Genomic DNA, 25,481 nt, shown 5'->3' on the forward strand with positions numbered 1-25,481 from the left:
ACACATTTCACAAAGTAAAATACTTTTCAAAACTAGCAAAGAACTAATGCTCAAAGCTGGAAGTAAAAATTTGAAGGTTCTTATATATATGGTTTTCTCATTCTCAAGCATTCTTTGCACTTGTGACTTACCTGTCAATTATACACCTGTTTACCATTTGCCAATTGCAATGCTTTCCTCTGAAATTCAGCAGAGCCCCAAACCCTTAATATTAGTCAAACTCCAAACCCTCCCTTCAGACTATAATTATCTTTCCCTAGATTTCTCAGTCCTTTCTTATTTTTAATATTTTAAATTCCTGAACAATTTTAAATTGTACATGGATAGCAGGCAATTTATTCACTTTTTAACATCTCTGGTATTTTCCTAGGACAGTGCTGTGAATATAAAACAGTCAGAACAAAATGCCTGTCAATGAACGAACTTCCCTGGGAGGAATCTCCTGCTAACATATTACTTCTGTAGACAAGTAGAGGACTGTGAATTAGCACCTCTGAATTTGCTGGTCTGAACATGTTGGAAAGCAAAAGTTCTTTCCTCAGTTCTTATTTGATCTGATCAACAATCACTCTGGTACCACTCAACATGCTGCTGATCCAGCCAAACAGTATTTTTAAATTCTGGCAGTGAAAGATTTGTTGCCATTTAAAACATTATAAGCACACCAGTCATCTGTACAGGAAGGAAAGATTCTGGGCAGGTTTACCATCTATAATGATACAGGCAAATCCTATGTTTCCAGACTCCCATATTAAATTTACTCATGCTTATTAAAGTGTTATTACCTGCTAATCTTGCCTCAGCTATCGGCATTGAACATCAAGTACTGGACAGGAGGATCCTGAAGAAGAATTCAAATCCTTTGACCTACTCTGACACCATATTTCTCATCCATGCCTTTATATTTCAACTGCTTTAAAGTATTAAGATATAGAAGGTCCCTCCCATCCATCTACCACACTGCCACAGGCATTGTATCTTGCAGGCGCATATCTCTTGTGGGCACAAGGGATCACAGAAGAAGCACTTCTGGAGGGAGGATTCCCTCAAACAACTCTAATTTCAAGTGTGTGCCAAGTCATCCTGACTGCGCTCAAGCCTAAAAGACTAACATAACGGGAGAAATGTCCAACAGGTCTCACCCCATAATTCAGCCTTTCACAAATGTTTTGTATTCTACACCCCAGAGAGTGTCTGAGAGACAAACAGAATAAGACACCCAATCACCCCATCGTAATACATCCACAGACAAGGTATGCCATGGTTTCATGCGAAGATCTGGCTAACTGCATTACCAGGGGGCATACTCACATGCCAGGTGGAGGAGACACAGGGCACAGTGTCCACCCTGCAGACATAAGTCCACTTCAGGCGTGCACACCACTGCCAGGTGAAACGGTACAAACGGGTTGTACTAAGTGCACCAAGAATGCATGTGTGCAGCTGCCTAGACCACATTCCCCTCAGAGGACTCCAACTTTCTTTTAACTTAGAAATGTCCTTTTATAGAACATTTAAAATTCAGTTTAGGATTTTCACCGAATGCATAAAGCTCATCAGAAGCAGTCAATCCATAAAATTTCTGTACCTCTTCTCCAATATCAAGAAGTGAAAAAGATGAAGTTATATTTAGATGCTTCAAATAAGACAAAAGGCAACTGAGTTTTCCTAGATTAAAAAGTGTCAAAAATCTGACTACAGGCCGGGAGTGGTGGCTCACGCTTGTAATCCCAGCATTTTAGGAAGCCAAGGCAGGCAGATTGCTTGAGCTCAGCCTGGCCAAAATGGTGAAACCCCATCTCTACAAAAAAATACAAAAATGAGTTGGGCAGGATGGCATGTGCCCATAGTCCCAGCTACGCGGGAGGCTGGGATGGGAAGACGGCTTCAGCCTGGAGGTGGAGGTTGCAGTGAGCCAAGATTGCGCCACTGCACTCCAGTCTGGGTGATAGAGCCAGACCTTATTTCAAACAAAACAAAACAAATCTGACTATAACAGGTACAGAAATGTGTATATTAAAATGGTCAGGATGGACAAAAAAAGAAAATAAGCACAGACCCTTCTAAACTTATAAATAAGCACAACAGGCCAAAGGGATCTATTAAAGGATAATGACAATTCTCTATGGAGGTCGTCCTCCTAGTCTACTTTGGCATGTATTTTCCTTAACTGTTTTTGCTACATGAGAACATCTGTCTTCTTTTAACCAAGGAATACAATTAGAGAAGAACCAGGGCCAGGCAGCTATTAAATAAAATAGCTGAAGTTTTGTTCAGTCAGAAACATTTCATGGGCTGATTAATTTTTACAAATAGTCTGAAAATCTGAGTTAAAAAATAATAATTAAGGCCAGGTTCAGTGGCTCATGCCTGTAATCCCAGCACTTTGGGAGGCCGAGGTGGGTGGATCACTTGAGGTCAGAGTTTGAGCCCAGGCTGGCCAATATGGTGAGACTTCGTCTCTACTAAAAATACAAAAATCAGCCAGGTGTGGTGACACACACCTGTAATCCCAGCTACCTGAGAGACTAAAGCAAGAGAATCACTTGAACCCAGGAGGCGGAGGTTACAGTGAGCCAAGATCACACCACTGCACTCTAGCCTGGGCGACAGAGCAAGACTCCATCTCAATACATTAATTAATTAATTAATTAATTAATTTAGGAAAAAGTGTCCATGTCGTCCCAATAAGAAAATACAATATTCATAGTCTTCTAAACCTATATACTAAAATTTAAACCTCTTAAAAACCTGATGTCTCATCTTGAACTTTTTATATGTCTTTGTTCAACATTTAAACCTTTGCTAAAACTAAAAAACTCAGCATCCACAATTAAAACGAACGGTCACAGGTGAGAACAAATTCCATTAAAAACAGACTCGGGACAAACAGGAGAGAATTATCAAAGGGGATGAAAAGATTACCATTATTTTTCCTGGAAATTTCTGGCAAGTCTGGCTGGTGGTACTGAGGTGAGTTTCTTGGTAAATGGTTTTCAGGTAGTTTCTTGGAGGCCTTCAGTGGACAGAGCTCCTGTTCCTTGAACTCGGCTGTATTCTCTGAAGTTTTAATGTCAGTTTCCTTAGGAAACATACATGTCTGTATTCCCTCCTTCATATTACATTCTGAAGAAGGATTATTGAAAACAATTGTGTTTTTCAGTGTGTTTTCTTCTTTATTCAGTAAGTTTTTGGGAAGGGTTAAATTCTTCTGCAGGTTGACATTTATGCCACTTGCATATTTGAGGTTGATCCAGTTCTCACCCATGGCATCAGTGCAAATGTCCTCTTTAGCAGCAGGCAGTGAGCTACCCAGGGGCGAAGTCTGTTTTTCCTCAGTAGTTGTGCTGGTGCTGCTGGCTGCAGCTGTGCTGGTTTTGTGTTTACTGTAATATACTGAGCATTTGTGCTTCTTCTGAGAATGACCGTAGGTGGCTGGGCTTCTCTTTGTAGCATTCTGGATCCTGCTTTGGGGAGTGTTCACTGGAAGGCAGTTCTTTCCCCTGCCTTTATCAGAGGGGCCATATGTATCGAGAAAGTTCTTGCAATTGCTTCTGAATTTAAGAAGAAAAACATTTAGCGTAAAGGCAAAGCAAATCAAACTCTACTTCTCCACTTCCACATCCATGAGAAAAGGGGTAGCAATCAGTACGGAGCGTAAGTTCTACCTTCCCTTCTTCTAAAGCTCCAAGAGTTGTCTGCCAATGAGAATACCCATCAACTAAGTCCTTGCGTGGAGACTACCTCATAATAATAATGGGGCAGCTGTTCACATAGTGACTTAAAGGAAATTTTATGAAAATAAATGTGGAGTCAAAATTTACGGTTACTTAAAATTAAATCAGAAACAAGTAATATCAAAAGAGAAACTGCTCCCACTCCCAACCACACTATAAGAATTCTTACTTGTAAGAATGGGAGCTGATTACATCCATGGGACCATTGTTTTGCTGTGAAGAGGAGCTAGCATTTTGCCTCTGTCTTGTTTTCATGAATTCCATGAGAATGTACTGTGCTTGTTGGAAGGCTATTAAAATCACACCCAACAGGGACAAACTGAGGAAGAAAGCAATGAGGTTCAGTATCGCATGGTTCTGACTGGCATTCAAATGACTAGTTTCATTACAGAAGAGTGGGGAATGATTTACGAGAAACATCTGAAGATGCAGTATTAAAATTCCCTAAGATTTATAACATAATTTCTGATGTTCCTTAAAGATTAAAAAAACACACACAAGTCTCCAAACTTGTGCATATTTATAAATTTGACATTACAATTCCATTTTTATGAAATCATTCAAAAAGGGTCATTCCAGTCTTCTAATCTCAAATCATCACTGCATGAGCTAACACAAGTAATTAACATTCATATCATCCACCATGACAGCCTATGAACATACTATATATGAAGCACAACTGTCTATGATACTTCTAGGTCCTGTGACTCTCTTACGATTAGTTTACTATAACCTTAAAGTGTGCCAGTGAATATTTCATGTACGTCACAGTTCTCAAGGCAGTAACAATTCCACTCAATTCATATACTTTGACTACACTGGGGCAGTTGACGTTTTCACGCAACTTGCCCGGATGACTTCTCTACTCCGTGAGAGGAGAACAAGGGAGATGGTAATGGTTTACCTGACAAAGAAGACCGTGAGTCTCCAAAATGACTCCTCCCAGCTGGGTCCTGGAACCACATCTGCACACAAGGGCAACAGGTGATGAGGGAGAGTCACATTGAGAGTGAAGCGAAATTCTAGGTCCGCTGCGGTTACAAGAGTTAGGTCCCGAATTACCCAGGAAGAGGTAAAGTCTGGAGTGAACCTGAAAATAAAAGAATCATCCTTATGAACTTTTAATTGTTTTAATTTTAGCCACAAAGCAAAATAAAGACAACACGTCTTACTTCTACAAAAGAAGTATTTACATAAAAACAGCATAAGATGTCTTAACAATGGAAAAAGTTTTCATCCTCACACTGTTAAATGCACTACAAAACTGAAATCAAGTTAAAGCCCAATGCTTACACAATGCTGATATCGCGGGATGTGTTTGGGTCCAGGGAAAACTGATGACAATCCAGCACCTCGAATCCATAACCTTGGCAGTTATACCCATTAATTTTCAGAGACGAAACAGTTATAGGAAGCGGTCCAATATTCTCAACTTTAAAGTTCTTTGTAATAGATAAAATTTGCTTGCTGTCTTTCAGTTCTAATGGGAACCAAAAAAAGATATATTTAGTATATGTGAACTATAAAATTTATTGAAAATAATTTATTGGGTCAGTATTTATTAAATAAACCAAACCATGATCTATATCACTAAAATGTGAAAAAAATCCAACATAAGCTCAAAGTATGATTTCTATCTAATTTCTAGAACAATTACAGATTCTGTTCTAGGATACAACAGAGATACTTAAGTAGGCAAGATTTTTCTTATGTGAAATGTTCTACCAAGATACAAAAAGTAACCAAAATCTCTTCTTTGGTCCTTTACTTGTTAAAGGTTAAGGTAAAAAGTTTGTTCTTCTCAAAAGTCAAATAGTTTGATTTACTACAAGCCACCATATACCCCATGCCTTATAACTTTCACTCACATAGAACCAGGCACCAGTTAAGGGGATGTATAAGTGCTTCTGTATAATCCATCACAGCTGCTAGAAACACAGTTCAAACATGTGCTATGCTATTATAAAGAAGCAAATCCTTGCAAATAAACGAGAACACATTTTATACTGAGTTTGAAAAAAGAAAAGTTATGACAATTTTTAAATATCCTTGTGAATTCATAACAATCTATCCCACATAAGTACTAATATTTCTATCTGGTTCCAGTTTTTTTTGTTTTAGAGACAGGGTCTCACTCTGTTGCCCAGGCTGGAATGCAGTTGTATGATCATAGCTCACTGCAGCCTTGAACTCCTGGACTCCAGCAGTCCTCTGACCTTAGCCTCCCAAGTAGCTAGGACTACAGGTACACTCCACCACAGCCAGGAGATTGTTTAATTTTTTTGTAGAAATGGGGTCTCACTACGTTGCCCAGGCTGGCCTTGAACTCCTGGGCTCAATCAATCTTCCAACATGAGAAACCTAAAGTGCTGGGCACGAGCTACAGTGACAGGTCTGGTTCCACAGTGCTTTTTTTTTTTTTTTTTTTTTTTGAGACGGAGTCTCGCTCTGTCGCCCAGGCTGGAGTGAGTGGCACGATCTCGGCTCACTGCAAGCTCCACCTCCCGGGTTCACACCATTCTCCTGCCTCAGCCTCCCGAGTAGCTGGGACTACAGGCGCCCACCACCATGCCCGGCTAATTTTTTGTATTTTTAGTAAAGACAGGGTTTCACCATGTTAGCCAGGATGGTCTCAATCTCCTGACCTTGTGATCCACCTGCCTTGGCTCTCAAAGTGCTGGGATTACAGGTGTGAGCCACTGTGCCTGGCCTCTAACAAATCTTTTCAAACTCAGTGCCCATTTAGCATAGTTTTCTAAAACCAACAAAAATCTACTCAGCCATTCAAATAGTCCTACAAATAATCCAATGGTTTCACCAATCAGGTTTCTCTGTAGAAAACATAGTTACACTAAAATGCTTTCTGTGTTTTTATAAAATTAAAAATAGTAATAGGAAAATAAGAATTTACCAAAAGCATTTTACATTCATTGTTTATTTCTGTTTGAGTTCCTTAGGAAGTTGCTGAAACTAATATAAGTAGTTTAAAGGCATTTCATTTAAGTACATGCATAATTTTAAAATTTTCTAGTGCAACATGCTAATGTATTTCTAAATCTGCACTGTCTGATATGGTAACCATTAGACATATGCAGCTATTTAAACTTAATTAAAATACATTTTAAATTAACTTCAGTCACGGCAGTTATTTTTATTTTTGATTTTGTTTTTTTCTGAGACAGGGTCTCACGCTGTCACCCAGGCTGGAGTGCAGTGGCATGATCGTAGCTCACTGCAGCCCAGATCTCCTGGGCTCAATCAACCCTCCCACCTCTGCCTCCTGACTGACTGGGACTACAGGCATCTGCCACCATGCCTCACTAATTTTCTCTTATTTTTAGTAGAGATGAGGTCTTGCTTTGTCACCCAGGCTGGTCTCAAATTCCTGAGCTCAAGAAATCTTTCCAACTTGGACTCCCAAAGTACTGGGATTACAGGTGTCAGCCACCACATCCAGTAACTAGTTATTTTTAAAGACTTCTTTTTTTCTTCTTTGAGATGAAGTCTTCACTCTTGTCACCCAGGCTGGAGTGCACTGGCGTGATCTCGGCTCACTGCAACCTCCACCTCCTGGGTTCAAGCGATTCTCTGCCTCAGTCTCCTGAGTAGCTGGGATTACAGGCATGCAACTCCTGCCCAGCTAATTTTTGTGTTTTCAGTAGAGACGGGGTTTCACCATGTTGGCCAGGCTGGTCTCGAACTCCTGATCTCAGGTGATCTGCCCACCTCAGCCCTCCAAAGTGCTGGGATTACAGGCATAAGCCAGCATGCCTGGCCATTTTTAAAGACTTCTTAACCGCATGTGGCTAGCGGCTACTGTCTTGGATGACACAGATACAGAATATTTTTGTCATCACAAAAAGTGCTATTGGTTAGCACACTTTTAATGTTTTCTCCAGTCATCATTTCAGTGATTTTCTGTGATTAGGTAACTGACAGCCAAATGAACTGCTTCGTGTATTTATTTTAAATATTTAACACTACTCTGATAATTCAGCAATTACACAATCTTTTTTCCCTCTGTATCTTTTTGGTTTGTTTGTTTTAGAGAGGGGGTCTTGCTATGTTGTTCGGGTTGGCCTAAAACTCCTGAACTCAAGTGATTCTCCCACCTTAGCCCCTTGAGTAGCTGGGACTATAGGTGCTGATATGGTTTGGATCTGCATCCTCACCAAAATCTCATGTTCAATTGTAATCCCCAATGTTAGAGGTGGGACTTAATGGGAGGTCAATGGATCATGGGGGTGGTCTCTCATGGTTTAGTACCACCCCCCACTCCCGCAATGCTGTCACTGTGGTAGTGAGTTATCGTGAGATCTGGTTGTTTAGAAGTGTGTGACACCTCCTCCCCTCTCGTGCTCCTGCTCTAGCTATCTAAGATGTGCCTGCTTTCCTTTCATCATCTGTCATAATTGTAAGTTTTCTGAGGCTTCTGCAGAAGCTGAGCAGATGCCAGCATCATGCTTCCTGTACAGCCTGCAGAGCCATGAGCCAATTAAACCTCTTTTGTTTATAAATTACCCAGTCTCAGGAATTTCTTTACGGCAATATGAGAACAGACTAATAAAGGCCTGCACCACGACCTAGCTTATGTCTATTATCTAAGTTAAGTTAAATATCTAAAGATACCACTCTAATCCAGGGGTACCAGCCTATATACGCTCAAATGTTTGCCTGATTTCATTATTTGCATCAATACAATGAATTTACTATAAATTTTTAGAATTTAGAATTTAACAATTTTAAATTTTAGAATTTAGAATTTAACAATTTTAAATTTTAGAATTTAGATTTAACAATTTTAAATTTTAGAATTTAAAATTTAGAATGTATAGAATCCGTTCACTCTCAGTTTTAATGCCAACCTTCCCTGTCAAGAGTGCCACGCATATGAACTCACGTCTACGGCAGTCCATCAGTGTGGACTCGGGCACCTTAAATCGGAGGGAGCCTCCTGCACCAGGAAGTCTTCCACCCACTTTTAATAACTCTCTCGCTCCAAATCCTTCCACGCCAATCATGTCAATAACAGTCAAGTTATTCCTGCAGTGAAAGGAAATACAAATCAAAAGGCATTACATGGAGTCACAAGGTACAATGTACTTGAATTTCAATATTCCCAGTTAGCAAGAATATTTTTAAACTTTTTTGAAGTTTTAAAAAAGAAAATCCATTTAAATAGTGTGGCATCTTCTTCCATCTCACAGAATAAGGGTGCAGCCACAGGCCAGGGAAGCTGCCACTGCCAAGTACCAAAGTGAGCTGACTGCAGCAAGAACATGCAAACAATCATGACCCCCTTCCAACTACAGCCCACACATGTAGCCTCATATGTTTTTCAAATTACTAGAAACCAGGGTAGTGATCAGACATTCGAGAAAAAAAACTGAAGAAATAAACTGGGGAACACAGACAAACACTAATAAATTTAGACAAAATGATAAAACTTATTTACAGGGTGAATTAAGGTGTTTTCATAGTAATCGTAAGAAATTCTGCCTTAGGGATGATACTAGACATAAAATTCTACTGTTTCTTTTGAAGTGAAGATTTAAAATATCACCCCATAAATAACATGTATCTAGTCAGGTTTTTATCAAATAGTAATTCAGACTAGCATGTATCTTTTCATTAATTGAAATTCCAGGACAAAAAGGTGGAAATGAGTTTTATTTTTTTAAATTTTTATTCATTTACTTAGGAGATAGGATGTTGCTCTGCCACCCAGGCTGGAGTGCAGTGGCATGACCACTGCTTACTGCAGCCTCAACCTCCCAGGCTCAGGCAATCCTCCTACCTCAGCCTCCCAAGTAGCTGGGCCCACACGCAAGCATCACCATGCCCAGCTAATACTTTGCAATTTTGTAGAGACAAGGTTTCATATTGCCCAGGCTGGTCTCGAACTCCTGGGCTCAGGTGATCTGTCCGCCTCGGCCTCCCAAAGTACTGGGATTACAGGCATAAGCCACTACACCTGGCCTGGAAACGATTTTTAAATGATGCATATTGGAGTGAAAGCCACTCCTCATAATGTAAATATTATAGAAGCAGCAAGAGAATTCATTTTACTTTTGTAATTATATAGAATACACTGAAACAGCTTTACATCTTTAAAGGATTAAAGAGACTTTATTAACCATTTAAATACCTTTAAGCGATGGAGTAATAGATGACTGATGTTATTTACAGGACAGAAACTACCAGAAGTAAACTTCTATGAAAAATTTAGACTTTCTTTTCAAGTCTGAGATAGTTCAACCTGGGGTGAAATAAAGTTTGTCTCTGCACTTCCTAGGACCTTAGTTCTTCAACGAAAAGTCAGTTTAAATGAAACACTAAGTCAAAAAAAATTTTTTTTAAAGAAAAAAATAAACAGAAAAAAGAAACACTAAGTCAACAGGGCATTAAGTATTTTTAGTTAAAATGCTTAATGAATAAACTCTTAAGAACTTTAACTTTTTTTAATATCATTCATTTGCAGAAGAACAAACTTACATATTAAAGAAAATCCTGAATAATAAATTTTTTGCCAGGTGATCTGATACTACAAGTTTTTAAAAAATAACTCAAATGTCATTTATTAAAAATTAAATTTGTGTTATACTTCTCACTAATGCATAGAGCTTCAAGATACATTTGTATTTACTGTAAATTTTTAAAAGCCTTTCAAGACTACCTAAAGATGAAAACAATTTAAAAATGAAACACATTTAGCATACTTAAATCAGTTAGCAGTAACTCATTTCAAAGGAAGAAAAGGAATAAAAAGAGCCAATGGGCTGAATGAAACACCTTTTCTATTGTCCTTTGGGCTACCGAGAATTCCAGGAGCAAAAAAGAGATGAAAATGATACAAGTTTGTTCAAATACTAAAGACTGAAAATATCTACAGCAGTCCTTTAATGATCTTTCTATGCTAAGGACAGATTTGCATGAGTGTGTTCTGCCGTTTGAGACAGCTGGATGAGAAGCTGTGTGGAAAGCACCACCTCTCCTGGAGACGTGCACGCACACTCCCTGTTGGAGAAGAGAGGAGACTGAGGCCCTGGGAATTACATATCAAGCCTCCAGCGACCTCCTTCTCAGCTTCCACTTCTTCCTACCCTGCAACACAGTCTTCATCCTGAAGGTCTGATTGAGAAGTAAACGCCAACTATCAGCTAAAGAGATTTACACAGATGAGTCAGCGAGAAAGAAACAGATTCTACAACAGGAACACACCTACCGGATTAGTATGAGTGAGGTAACTTTTCCATAGTCAGTGGGTGTGAAAACTACGCCAACCCTTTTCATTTCCAAAGGCTGCAGATGTAAGTGGAGGATGCCAAACCTGGATTCCTCAGAATGCGTACCCTGCAAATTATTAACAAATTAAACAATGTCATACTCCTAGAAAGCAAGCTTCCATTGTCATTAAGTGCATCCTAGAGTTTAAACATGATTGCTTTTCTTTTAATGTCCAGATTTGATCATCCTAATCAACCTGTTTGAACTTGCTTATCCTGAGAGTTCACTCCAATAAACAGCTTCTGAGCCATAGCTAAGAAATATAGGCGGAGGCTACGGGACAGCCTGACACAGATGCTGGAGAGGGGATTTGCTTCCTGGTTTGGATGGAAGTTGGGGCTAGCTTTCTAGACAAAGATGCTCTGAATGTAAATCATCAATCAGAAAACAGACCCAATAGCCTCTGCTTGAATGCTAAAGCAATCTGACAAGATCACTCACCCACCATTGGACAACCCAAAGATCTCTTTATATAAATTCTTTATATTGAATTTAAGTTTATATAGAAGTCATCTTTATTATATTTAGTATCTCCAGTCAGAAGAAAGATCTTTATTTACTCACATCTTCCTCTATGTCCTCCAAGATGTCTTTTGGTGTTTTTTGTTTGGTTTTGTTTTGTTTTTGCATAAAACTTGTGCTCTAAATTTAGTATCCAAGGTTTAATTTTTTTATCTTTTTGTTAAGTGGACTTTCCCTCTTTCCACTGCTTTTTCTAGCTCCATTTCACTAAAAACAATGCATAATTTCTTAGAGCTATTATATAATCTGAAGAATATTATTTCTCTTTGTTTTTAACTTTTAATTTTATCTTTCAATTATTGCTAGTGTTACCCATGCCACCTGAAAAAAAGAAACAGTAATAGTATTTGATAATTTGATTCATTTTTATTAGAATTATAAACTCCATGAAGGAAGAAACCCTGTTTTATGCACGTAATATAAATACTGAATTTAAAAGCTGCTGACTTTTGGTGTTAAACTTATAGTAAAAACAGCACCTCTATTATTAAATGGTTCTTATATGCCAGGCACTGACATTTTTAGGGTATATAAAAAATTTCAATGCTCTTAACCAAAGGAACTATATTTCTAAAAGCAAATCAGCAAAATCAAAATGCAGGAAGCCTTTCTTTACATGACGAAGAATTCTAATAACAATTTTGAGTTAAATATTAACTCAGTGTTTTCAAGGCACTGATATTAACTATTCTTTTTGTTAATGTCATAAATTAACAAGAGCAATAATTTCCCTTATCCCAAAATGTATAATATTTCTTGGGAAAAATATTCCGTCATAGATAAAAACTTTCTCCAAATGAGTTGTATCATTTATTCACATCTAAATAGAATATTTAGATTTAAAATAAATGGGCATTATTTTTGGAATTTCAAGATGTCATGACTGAATACCAGTGAGGCAAGATATCACTTAGTATTTTGGACTAATTGTCTTGAATAGCCTTGAAGACCTCCTGGTAGAGAAACTGAGACGGAGAGAGAGGGGCAGGCTCACTAACAAGAATAAGACCACACCTGGGTGCAAGGCTTCACCCCTGCCCGCACCAATGCTGCCTCAACACTTAAGAAAAGAAAGGAGAGTCTGTGGCAATGGGTTACCTGTGGTCTTCCTTTTTCTGTTATTGAAATTAATCTAGAGCCAACAGTATATTTTTGGAGGGATAAAGATAAAGAAGAAAATACTCAAGGCGCTTAAATGTGTATGTGTAGTAAAAATAGAGCTATCTGCATACGTGAGTTTATATGTATATGTATGTATTTTTTGTCAACAGATGTTCCACTTTTGAATTGATATGAAACACAGAATACCTGCAAGGCCAACACTCAGCTATACACAAATAGCCATGGAATGACTGAGTGGAAACTGAGAAGTAAGGCTGCCAAGTCCCCAGGCAAACAGCATCTTCACCACATGACATGTTTACTCCTACTCCTAAGTATTTGGGCAAGACCTCATGATTGCCCACAGGCTTAAGAATTTTAGACTAGTCCTTTTTTATAGATAGAGTAAACATCACAGAAATTGGGTGACTTGCTAAAAACAGGAACACAGTTTAGTAAGAAAAGATTTTTTTAAATGTATTTGTTTTTAACTTGCCTTGCCTTAAAAAAGAATTTGAGGGCCAAGGAATCTTAAGAGAATTATAAATTCTGGGGTCTCAAGTTTCATGGTTCAACTGTTATTTCTTTACTCACATGATTCTAAATCATCAAATTAAAATGATTTAGAGCTAACATAAACCCAGCTCCTATTGCATTAGTTAACTGGAAAAGTCTGCTATGTACTGTTAATACCTAGAGAATAAAAATAAAAGAGCCATATATAGTACATAAAAGACATTTTAAACATAAATCAGTGAGGCCCATATGCTCATGTGTCTAGTTTGTCAGCATTCTTTTTTCTGTGTTAGGATAACATCCTACCAGGTAAGGGCAAGCTTCAGTGAGCTGGAATTCACCAGTTGTGAAATTAATCATCTGCATATCAGTGCCAAACCTATAAGGAAAAAAGCAAATGTTTACAATAGCACTCACATCTGCCAATAAAGAAAGGTTTAATAAGTGTGTGCACGCATATACATTTATACATAGGTGAGTACATGTTTGTGCACACACATACACACAAAATTCATCCCGTGCTGTCACCACTGTGTCCTAGGTCCATCCCACATTCCCACACCCATGACTGCCATATTGTCAGTGATCAATAAATATTGTTAAATGAATGACTTTGGCATCACAGGATATAAGGAAGGAGATGGTGACAGAAGCTCTAAATATAAAGCAAATTTTTTGGAAAACAAAGTGACTCTCAACCAAAGGCAATTTTATCCCACAGGAAACATTGGGCAACGTCTGGAAACATTTTTGGCTGTCACAGCTGGGGAGGTCCTACTGGCAACTAGTGGGTAGAAGCCAGAAATGATGCTAAACATCCTTTGACACACAAGATGGCCCCTCCCACCCCCACCAAACAGAATGGTAGAACCATCTGGTGCAAAATATCAATACTGCGAAAGCTGAGAAACCCTGGGATAAGGGTGGATCTTACTAAACGAGAAGCTGGAAATATTCTAAGTAAAACTGTGATTGTGTGAAAATAAGATATAACAGACATGAACTAATTATCATCTCTTCATGTTTAGTGCTAGACAAGAATATACATTAAACCCTCTGCATCTGCAGGTCCCAAACCTGCAGGTTCAACCAACCACAGGTGGAGAACCCTCAAATAAGGAGGGCCAATTTTTCCATCAATGGTTTTAAAGGACTTGAACATCCTTGGGATTTTAGTATCCGAGGGGGTCCTGCGACCAATTCCCCTGCAGATATGGAGGGCCAACTGGACTAAAACACTAAACTTATTTATGCTGCCCAGAAATCACCATGATTGCGAGTCTAAATGTTAGGAGTGTATGTGAAGAAAAAATGATGATATAGGTTCCCTCGCTAAAGAAAAGGATGTTCTGTTGGTTAGTGGACTTCACACAGTAACACTGAAGATGCCACATAACACACAGAGCCAGGCAGTTCCATCAAATCACACGCACAAGGGGCAGGATGCCCAAGGTCCATGAGCTAACGGGTTAATACTGTGTCCACATCCACACACAGGGCCTGGTTGAAACACTGCAGGACATTAAGTAATTCTAAGTCTTCCCAGTACTTCCCAAACTGCCTCTCAGAAAAAAAAAAGTCTTCATACCATCTGTGGAGCAGGTGTACCAGGGCTTCGGGTTTAGGGTACAAGGAGAGAGGCAGGAGCTGCAAGGAGACCGGCCAAGAGGATGGGTTCTGCACCACAAAGTACTTTACCTAGGTGTGAGGAAAGACAAGTTAAAACCCTGAGAGGGACACGGCATCCCTCCTGAGATATTCTGGCCAAAAAAAGCATAACCTAATCATGAGGAAACATCACGTAACTCCAATCAAGAAACATCATAGGAAATAAATGGCCAGCACGCTTCAAAAATTTGTATATCATAAAAGGCAAAGAACGGCTGGGGAAGATTAAAGGAGACTAAAAAGACCTGCCAATGAAATGAGAAATCCTGGACTGGATTCTGAACCAGGAAAAAAAATGCTGTAAAGTATGACAGTGGGATCTCTGAAAACACTTGATCTACATATACTGTATATATGTAGTATATATACATATATACTGTGCGTGTATATGTATACACCATAGATTAAATAACACCATCATGATTGTTACATTTTCTGATTTTGATCATTATACTCTGGTTCAGAAAAAAGCCCTTGTTCTTAAATAATTCACACTGAAAGTTAGAGGTAAGAGGGTGTAACGTCTGACACTCAGATGGCTCACAAAGACATGTGTATGCAGAAAGAGAATGTTCAAGCAAGTGTGGCAAACATTAAAAATGGAGGAATCTTTACAAAAAGATTCTTTTCTTTTTGCAAGCTCTTGATTTTCTCTTTGGGAGCTCCTGATATACTACTCTTGAAACTTTTCTCTAAGTTGAAATCATTTAAAAATAAAAAGTTAAAAACCGGCCTGAGGATGTCATCCCCAAGAAAATCTATGGGCACCTGATATGGCACACATTATAATTCACGTCATATGTGGTATAGAGTTCTTAGCCATGAGACATAAATGGAAGTCTGCTGGAGGCACCTCCTTCTCTTTGCCCAGTCTTCCTGCCACCAGAGCTGGACAAGAGAGGCACAGACAAGCACCAAAGCCAACACGCTAAGGATGGGCAGTAGACAGGGAGAGAAGCCTCAGTCCCTGAGGGCATCACAGAGAGCACAACCTGACTTCCTCTGGACTTCTCCCCTTTGAGCTTCTTGTTATAAAATGACTCCTAATTAAGCCAGTCAAGATTTTCTCTGCTGTTTGCAGTTGAGTACTTTGTTAACTGACACATTTATGGAGTGTACATTCAATTCAAAGTCTATTTGTTTCATGCGTTTTCAGTCTGCTTAGAGTTTTACTGCTCATCTAGTTCTTTTGACATCTCCTTAATTTTGGCTTTGAAATAGTAGCTCTAGGTGGAAAATCTGGTACTTTGAAAACCCAAGCACTGGGGAGTCACTGACAAAGAGATGGAAAGACACACGGTCCTCACCACGCTGCTCCTAAGGGCAGTTGCGCTGAAGTTTAACACGAGGCCAGGCTCTGCGACCAAACGAGGCAAAAAGAAAACAAAGGACTCTGACTCCTTGGATTTCTTCAAGTGAGCAAATCGAGTGGTTCCCAAAACATTCCTCCTGTTTAATTGATAAAGAAACTATTATGAAAAACAATTTTGATATTTAAAAATTTAATATTTAATAATTTTGTTATTTAGGGAAATCACTAAATACTATTCCCTCTTAAAGGAAAAGGGCTCTTGGGGAAATGGTTTACTCTAAGTCTGGGGATGGGAAAGTACAAGATTGACCCTAGAAAGCCCTGTTTTACTAGAAAGCAAGGAAGCACTCAAACAACAACAGGAACATTGCAAAGGACCACACAAGCCAGCCGAAGAGCTCCTACCAGCCAAATTTGGAACAATTTATTATCAAAAATTATAGTGATGGTAAGAGAGTACAACACTGCAACTAAAGAATGAGAGCGATGCTTAAAAGCAAGAGAAACACTCTTTTAGAAAAAAAAAAAATCTGCCAATAAATGTAGAATGAACAAAATAATCAGAAACATCATTCTGCAGCCATTAGTCTAACAACTGATTCCAGCAAGGATTATCAATAAATACTAAAACCATGGGGTGAAACATCCTTAGGGAACAGGGCATTTATATGGTAATTTATCAAATTATCACAGCACAGATTTATTAATTATACAAGGAAAAAGGTATGTACAATGGAGAGTTCTGTCACTCATCACCTAAGCCAAGCGACTCAACTTAGCAATGCCAGTAATGGAACAAACTGACATTTATGTACCTCCTGATGAGATGAAATAATACAGACACAAGTTCAACCAGGTAACTCATATTCTCGCCAAAAACATTTAACCAGATCATGATCTTGAGGAAGCAAACAGAAAAATCCAGAGTGTGGAATGTTTTATAAAACAACTGGCCTGAACTTTTGAAAAGTATCAACATGATGAAAGATAGGAACACTAGTCTAAAGAAAACTAAAAAAACATGACAACCAAATGCAATGCATGGCCTTTAAATGGATTCTGGATTCAAAGAAAAGATAAAGAAAAAAGCAGATATAATGAACACTACTGGATCAACTAGGGAAAATTTTTAACACAGACTGTATATTAAACAATATAATTATATGAATGTCAAGTTTGTTGGGTATGCAACAGTAGTATAGTTAGATACAAGAAAATATTCTCCTTAGGAAATAAAGAATTTCCTAATAAAGTATTGAGAGTTGAAGTATGATATCTACAGCTCACTTTAAATGACTCAGCAAAAGTCTGTGTGTGTGTGTTTCTATGTGTGTGTATACACATATAGAGAGAAATAAAGCAAAAGTGATAAAATGTGAGCAACTGGTGAACAAAATCTAGATGAGGAATATCTGAGAATTCACTGTACTATCCTCAACTTCCGAGGTTTGAAATTTGTCAAAATTGGAGAGAAGTATCAATCACTAGAAACTAAGGACTGTAATATCAATAAAATACTGTGTGCAGTCGTTGGCCCTTATGCACAGTTTTGCTTTCTACAGTTTCAGTTACCTGTGATCAACTGGGGTCTGAAAATATTAAGCAAAATATTCCAGAAATAATTCCTAACTTTTATATTACACACAGTACTGAGTAGCATGATGAAAGTTCAAGCCGCCCCCACTCCATCTTGTCTGGGACATGCAAAACATCCCTCTGCCCAGCATATCCACACTGGATCCACTACCTGCCTGCTAGTCACTTAGTAGCCATCTCAGTCATCAGGTCAACTGTCCTGGCATCACAGTGCTTTTGCTCAAGTAGCCCTTACTTCACTTAATAATGGCTTTAAAGTGCAAGAACAGTGATGCTGACAATTCAAATATGCCAAAGAGAAGCCATAAAATGCTTCCTTTTACCCAAAAAGGTGAAAAGTTGTTGACTTAATAGAAAAAAATTGTATGCTGAGACTGCTAAGATTTACAGTAAGAACGAATCTTCTATTTGTGAAACTATGAAAAAGGAAAAATAAATTCATGCATCATATATAGGGTTTGCTACAGTTTCAGGCATCCATGGTGGGGTGGGGGTGGGGGGTCTTAGAATGTATCCCCGCAGGTAAGGAGGGACTACCATAACAGTGTCTCCCCACTACTGAACAAAAAAGAAGACAGTGGAGACATACTTGCAGACGTCACCATTTTTGTATTTCTTCCATCTTTCATACAATTTATTTGCAAGTTCAGAATCCACATCCCAAGTAGACTGATCGAGAGAAAGGCTCCCATTCCAATTAGGATTTCCTAAAAATTAGATCAGATTCCATATTTAGATTTACAGAAAACATAATTCACTTAAGTAAATAATGCCAAGGGCTGAATATTAAACTTCTTAAACTGAGAGGACTGTAGTGTTAATAAATGCCACCTCTGTCCTCTGCTGCTTACTAATTAAAAGTCCCTCTAACTCAATGGTAAATGATATCAAATTAAACAAACATGTTGTAAAACAAAACTAAATCGAGTTATGTAAAGGTAATAACGTAAAAGACACATGGCTCATGAATACAGCCTGAAACAAAATTATACTTGGAACATTTTTAACAGCTTTAAATCTAAAATGTGAAACTCCTTCCACACACATGCTAATCATCAACAAGTCTTCCAGGTCACCATCTAGAGTGCTGAGAGAAAACAGTAGTTCTTGAAAGGGGGCACAGACCAGGAGCCGATCCTAGAGAAGGTGCATGTTTATAACTGGTCTATTGTTCACCTCATTCTACCAACAGATTTGTTCTGTCTTCCTAAGGAGGGTATCAGGAAGGAGAGGTGGGAATCTTTAAAAACAAAACAAAACAAAAAAAAACTACACTTTAAAACTCTCCTTAAATATCTTTATAAATCAAGACAAAAACAAACCAAAAAAAAAAACACACAAAAAAAAACCCCAAAACAAGAAACAGCTCGTACCTCAACACTAAGGCCCTTCAGTCTCAAATCACAACTAGCACCCTCTGCAAGATGTTTACACTCCTATAACTTAAGTCCTCAAATACAATTCCAAGTTATTTTTACTAACTTCTAGTCAGTTCTTTTACAAAAGAATCAGAATCTTCCAATTTTTCCTATGGGTGCTATGATGATCAAAAAACGTTATTTGAAAAAAAAATCCCTTGCGGAAGTACAAGCTACTAGATAATAAGGGGGCATTCTTTACACAAGTACCCCAGGTGTTTCTGGAGGGTTCTTAACAATTTTAAATCATTCTGTTAATGATCATCCTCTCTACAGAATATGATGCAATTACCTTTATGGAACTAATTATTCCATTGACAAATGCTAATTTTCCTCACTACTTCCCATCCCCCAAAACTAGAGTTCTACAGAAAGCCTAAGGGCAAAATACTTACCTGCTTTTGATTTTCCCATGAAATAATGCATGCCACAATGTGCTATCACTTCAAAACCCAGACTCCCTTCCTAGATTGAAAAGTAATATATGAATAACTTAAAACACAGCACTAAACATAAAAATCCCAATGCACTAAAATTCAAAGCAGACATTGGCCTGCACCTCAGTGAACTTCCCTTTAACCATGAGCCAAAAAGTTACTTTCTAATTTTTTAGGGATTTTCAGAGAAATCTGAACTGTCTCTCCCTAGGAGGGTCACTGAGTGGATTCTGCACGCACAATAATCAATGACAAGAATGACCCCTGGGCCCACAAGACCCGAAATTGCCATCTGAATGAAAGATTATGATCACATGGCTGCACTGAAGCCTGGGCAACAGAGTGAGACCCTAGCTGTAAAAAAAAAAAAAAAAAAAAAAAAAAAAATTTAAAGATTAAATTAGTCTCAGGACATTCTCAGGGGTTAGAGGTTGTTTTTTTTTTTTTCTTTTTTCTTTTTTTAACTGAACCCTAATCTTCTGGGAAACAGTACACTGATCTATAACTCCTAGCTATTCAGGACATTTAATTTCCCATTTCCTACAGGTATGAAGAGTACAGACACATGACTTCCACATACACCTGAAACCTGCCTGCTGCTCTCACAGTCACTCTGATGATATGCATCTCTTGAATAGAAAAAAAAATTTCTAAGAAACCACTCCTGCTCGAAATATGGATAAATGGAATTAACCTTACACTCTGTTTAATTTTAGAATTCCTATCTGCACGCTTTCAGCTAGTTAAGCATGAGACATTTCTAACTATGAAAGATCCATACTATAAGTGAGAAAAAAATAAAGATGGTTGCATGAATGTTGCATAGAAAAACCAGAACCCAGAGTTATACAAAATAGCTTGGAGCAAAAAGAAGCAAAAATAATAACCAAATGAAAAGAAATAAATATTAAAGAAAAAAGAGACATATTTAAGACAGTCTAAATTAAATACAATTTACCCAGATTTTAGAAAGCCTTTTCTTAATTGTGAACCTTTTCAGGCTTTAGACTTGGCCCACTAAGGAAATTCAAGGATTACGAGCAACTGAGAGTCACTTAGAAGAGATCCAAATAAAGCATTTAACAATCTAATTTATTAAGTCATTGCAAGTATGTACTAAAAACCAAACTGCGTTTTCTATAGCTAACACATATTCGTTGCTCTACAAATTTTGGAAATAAATGAAAATGATATCTATTAATCTATTGGTCATGCCTTATTTCATTCAAGAACTTCAAATTACTTTATAAAAAAGAAAACTCTTTCCAAATAAAGATTTCTATGTCTGAACAATTTATCATCCAAAATTGGCCTGGTAATACCCTTCAGTTTCTTAGCCTTAAAGAACATGAGCTTAACACAGTTAATAAAACTCAAGCACTAAAGACTAATAAAAAGCAACAGTAATTAAGAAAACTGTAACACACATATAATATTGTAGAAAATACCTTGGTTGGTGCTGAATAAATCTGTAGAGGTATTGCAAAAATGGCACCTATGTTTGTAGTCAAAAATACATTGGTGAATAGATTTATGGCAATGTCTTTAACAGCAAGTTTCAAAGAAAATATATTCCAACAGCCTGGAGGTAGAAATAAAGGGCCAGTGAAATTCAGAATCTAAAAAGAAAAGAAGCAAGAGAAATTACTTTTCCTAACACTAATTATGATTAAAATCATTATAAAGTATGATGCTAATGTTCTTCTATATTTCAGAAAGTATGACTTTACTCAGTTATTTCCAGATCAAAATTTGCAATACTTTTATAGAAATGATAGGTTACAAATAATGCTTAAAGATGACACTGTTTTAAATTTCACAAGAATAATCTTGAAATTTCAGGAAGTGATATTTTGCCAAAAAAACCCTACTATTTTATCATGAACCAGGCTCATTTTAACTAAATATAACCTTTTTAGAACAAACCATATACATAATATTTTTGAATAATGGTAAGAGCAAATATTTTGAAAGGTTATATCCTGGTCTCCTTGAGCTCTTTTAAAAATAGTTTTCTAAAAAGAGAGAAAGAGAAATCTCCTAAAAGTAATTCTGAAAATGTCAAAAGAAAAATACATGTTTTAAAAATCGTAAGTTAAAATTAAATTGTATTTAAATAATTTCATAGCACTGGAATAATTTTTATTATTTTATGGAAACAATTTCACAGCATCTGACCTTAAACAAAGCTTAAAATAAGCTAAAACTTCGGGAAAAAAAATACTGTATGTACCTTTAAAATGTGCTTGGTCTCCTTGGAAACAAACACATCATTTAATACAACACTACGGTCAAAATGGTTTCGGTACCATATTGACCAAAGTCCTGATGTGTTCTCACGAGTCTCTATGTGAAACTGGGTTGCAGAAGAGTCCATTCTAAAATACCTGTGAACAGAGGACATGCATGCTATCAGCCCTGAGTGTGGGACAACAGTCAGCCCTCTTATGAGCCTCTAACTGCAAAAACAGGAGCATCATAAAACGTTACTAAATGAAAGCTAGCGCCAGAGACGACCTCAGCAATCACCTCCTTCAACCTTCGGGCTCACATGGGGAGCAACCGGAAGCCAGGGGGAAGCAACCAGTCTGTGTCCAGCACAGCTCACAGAGATCGTCAGGGCCAAACCAGGACCTGAAGTCAACTCAGAAACACCATGTGAACATGTACTCTTTTCACACATCTGGGATGCCTGACACTGAACCTATTTCATAAACTGAATTATTTCACTTCCTTTTCCCCATTCAGCTAATATCCCTTTCACTGCCTGTTAGCAGTGCGAAGGCAAGGGGCGGCAAGGCCAGAGAGAGAGAGAGTCATACAAGTCCTATCAGTATATTTTTAAACCATTTCTAGAGGGGAAAACAACAACAACAACATACGATTTCAGGGAAAGTGGAAGTCACCTACCCCTGAGCCACAGAAGAGAAGAGGCATGCTTTTAGTGTTGGAGTGCGTGTTGTTTTTCTCACATCTTCTATAATTCCACTGTCACAGGATGTAGCTGCTTTGTGGTATAAAGAAATAAATGTGAAGCTTAAGTACCTTTTCTTTCATTAAGCCTGAACAAAAGACCTATGTGTCTTGTTTATTTATAACTTTTTATTCACTTTTCTGTCTCCATTAAAATAGCGAATCAGACATAAAAGGTAACTACTTTCTCAAATGTTCCTGTCATCTTCTTTGTTACCAATTATCCAGAAAGCCACACTTTTTAAAACCAACTTCTTTACCAGAAATGACAAAAGTGAAACAAGAAGCTCACTTGGCAGAGTAAGGGGGAATGTGTGGAGGCACGAGCAAGAAAGGAATAAAACCTAAACAGCAAAAGGGAGCTGACCAGCAGAAAGCGAGCTGCATTTGAAAGCACTGCTGATTGATGAAAATAATACTTTTAAGCTCTCCTTGATTTAGGTCATAATCCTAAGTCACTTGTGTTCAATTCTTAACTCTCTGATGCTAATAACCAACTTTTTAAAAGTTATATATATGTTTTTAAAAATTCGAACACTAACAAAAAATGTGAAAATAAAGTCTACCTTTCTTCAACCTGACTCCCAATTATCTTAGAGGAGGCAGCTGTTAGCAGTTTCTCCAACATCCTTCCAGGTGTTCTGTGCATGTATAAGTACACAGATATCCTCTAAAAAAAATTAAATGTACACACGCTGCTCACATCACTGTTCATGCATGTTTCTGAACACTCTCTCACATCTGAACACAGATGTTCAGCTCTTCTGTCCTCACACACACACATTTCTATAGGTACAGTTTTGAATACACACATATCTGGAGGATAAACTCTTAAAACTAGAATTAAGGATCAAAGAGCATATATGTGCATTTTAAATTTTCATAGAGATTGCCAATTTTTCCTCGAAAACAGCCTGCATATTTAGACTCTCGTCAGAAACATAACAGTGCTTTCCTTCCTAATCATTATCTACAGAGAATATTAAGCTTTAAACTCAAAATCCTACATATGTGGCAGAATAAAAGTGGCATCACCAATAGTTTCTACATCACACTATCTTAGAACCACTAAGGCTGGGACTTCTTGAAATCAAATGCGTTCACTTCACTTTTTTGAAACCATGCCTAATCTGTAGTTGTAGAAAGAGTTGCCATGATGACAACAAGGTAACAAAAGTCAAACGACAATCTGTTTAAAAATCTGTACCTTTGCAGGTAAAAGAAGCAATTTTTGTAAAATTTGTTGTAGAAGTAGGTAGTAGTACTGGTTCAAACTGCAGAGACACAGCATCTCTCTGTGAGAAATGGCGTATATCCTGAAACAGAAGAAAAGTCTCACATTACTACTCTCAGCTGGGAGAGTATTTATCCAGTTTGAATCAACTGTTAGAATAAATCGCACAGACCAGCCATACATAGCAACTGCTCAGCATCTGTGCCATAACCATATGGAGGGGATGCTGACAATCTTCATACAAACAGAGGTTCAACCAAGGGCAAAGGGGCTTACGTTAAAGAAAAAGAGAACAGAGACAGTGCTTCTGTTCTCAGAAGAGACAGCCCTCATATTCTACAATTAAATGCACACTTGCAATTTCAAAATTTACTTTAGGTAAGCATTTACAATTACCTGTATCCATATAAGGCTGTTTCCTGAATGTAATATATACATATTTACTGCTGAATCATCTGTCCAAAAGAATCAGAGTATTAAAACAGAGTATTTAATCAGAGATTAAAACAGCCGTTTCATTCTCACACCTTCATGTAGTAGTAACTAAAATATCACATTACACATTTCTATAAAAAATGTTAACTTATTTCTCAAAACTGAAGTCAAAACTAGGAGCTTTTTTTTTTTTTTAATCACAAGAAAAAAGATCCTTATAAAAATGCCTACCAACCTAAGCCCTCTAAATGATGAGGAACTACCAGGAGCAAAATTCTGAGTTTAGAGTCATACAATGCACTTCTGGATGAAATTAACGAACTGGATGACTTCAAATAAAGCTATGTTCTCCTGTTGATTAGAAAGCCCCTCATTTCCTCATTTAGACAACCACATTTGGAAAGAAGAAAATTCTGAGATCTCGGGTTTCAGGCTTCCTTTTAGCCCTCACCAACAGAAATGGTCCCCACGGGTCAGGGATCTGCCCCACATGTACGTTCACCTGGCGGTTATGAGAATCACCAAGCTCCGAGGACAGGAGAGCTCTCCTGCTGATCCAGCACTACCACAGCGGCTCTGAAGACTGAAAGGTAAATGCTGTTTGACCAATTAAGACTGCCAAGGCAGGGCAGGGTGGCTCATGCTTGCAATCCCAGAACTTTGGGAGGCCAAGCAGGGAGGATTGTTTGAGCCCAGGAGTTCAAGACTATCCTGAGCAACACAGGGAGACCCTGGCTCTACAAAAAAAAAAAAAAAAACAATGTTTAAAGTAGCCAGGCATAGTGGTGTGTGCCTGTGGACCCAGCTACTTGGGAGGCCAAGGTGGCAGGATTGCTTGAGCCCAGGAGTTTGAGGTTTCAGTGAGCCAAGATCACATCTCTGCACTCCCGCCTGGGCTACAGAGCAAAATCCTGTCTTTAAAAAGACAAAAACAGAAATAAAACCAAACAACAACAACAACAACAACAAAAAAAAAAACAAAGAATAAAAGCTATCCTTTCTTTGAATACAAATACATATATAGAGTCACATTCAGAAGAGTCTTGATAACCAAAAGATACTAGTATATTCTATGTTATGAATTTGATGGATCACATAAAGTTCTTAGGAAGTTAAACAGATGAATGCATTTATTTCTGATAAGTAGGACACACATTTCCAAAGATAAAATTCATAAAACTGAACACTAAAATTCTACTGAACTTGTCAAGCATCCAGGAACAACCGCAGCCTGTTAGCTATTTA

The 25,481-nt window shown here is 37.8% G+C and overlaps 1 protein-coding gene across 5 annotated transcripts in view; it reads right to left on the minus strand.

Annotated features, from left to right (window-relative positions):
• Positions 1–25,481, minus strand: part of TMEM131L (transmembrane 131 like) — a 169,861-nt gene that overhangs the window by 30,114 nt on the left and 114,266 nt on the right. For 4 of the 5 annotated variants that reach the window (XR_002522255.2, XR_002522256.2, XM_021938876.2 and 1 more), the window contains exons 10-25: positions 24,198–24,256; positions 23,775–23,883; positions 22,505–22,601; positions 21,828–21,981; positions 21,043–21,213; positions 19,553–19,622; positions 18,329–18,446; positions 16,139–16,280; positions 14,752–14,861; positions 13,470–13,542; positions 10,963–11,090; positions 8,638–8,780; positions 5,031–5,217; positions 4,642–4,827; positions 3,907–4,056; positions 2,926–3,554 (exon numbers count right to left, since the gene is read on the minus strand). Coding sequence is in view for 3 of the 5 variants with exons in the window: in XM_021938876.2 (XP_021794568.1) it covers positions 2,926–3,554; positions 3,907–4,056; positions 4,642–4,827; positions 5,031–5,217; positions 8,638–8,780; positions 10,963–11,090; positions 13,470–13,542; positions 14,752–14,861; positions 16,139–16,280; positions 18,329–18,446; positions 19,553–19,622; positions 21,043–21,213; positions 21,828–21,981; positions 22,505–22,601; positions 23,775–23,883; positions 24,198–24,256 (2,526 nt within the window). In the remaining 2 variants the exon portion in view is untranslated. The remainder of the gene's footprint in view (positions 1–2,925; positions 3,555–3,906; positions 4,057–4,641; positions 4,828–5,030; positions 5,218–8,637; positions 8,781–10,962; positions 11,091–13,469; positions 13,543–14,751; positions 14,862–16,138; positions 16,281–18,328; positions 18,447–19,552; positions 19,623–21,042; positions 21,214–21,827; positions 21,982–22,504; positions 22,602–23,774; positions 23,884–24,197; positions 24,257–25,481) is intronic. The other variant, XM_021938877.2, reaches the window with a different exon arrangement.

Source organism: Papio anubis, chromosome 3 (genome assembly GCF_008728515.1).
Source record: "Papio anubis isolate 15944 chromosome 3, Panubis1.0, whole genome shotgun sequence".
Taxonomy (NCBI): Eukaryota; Metazoa; Chordata; class Mammalia; order Primates; family Cercopithecidae; genus Papio; species Papio anubis.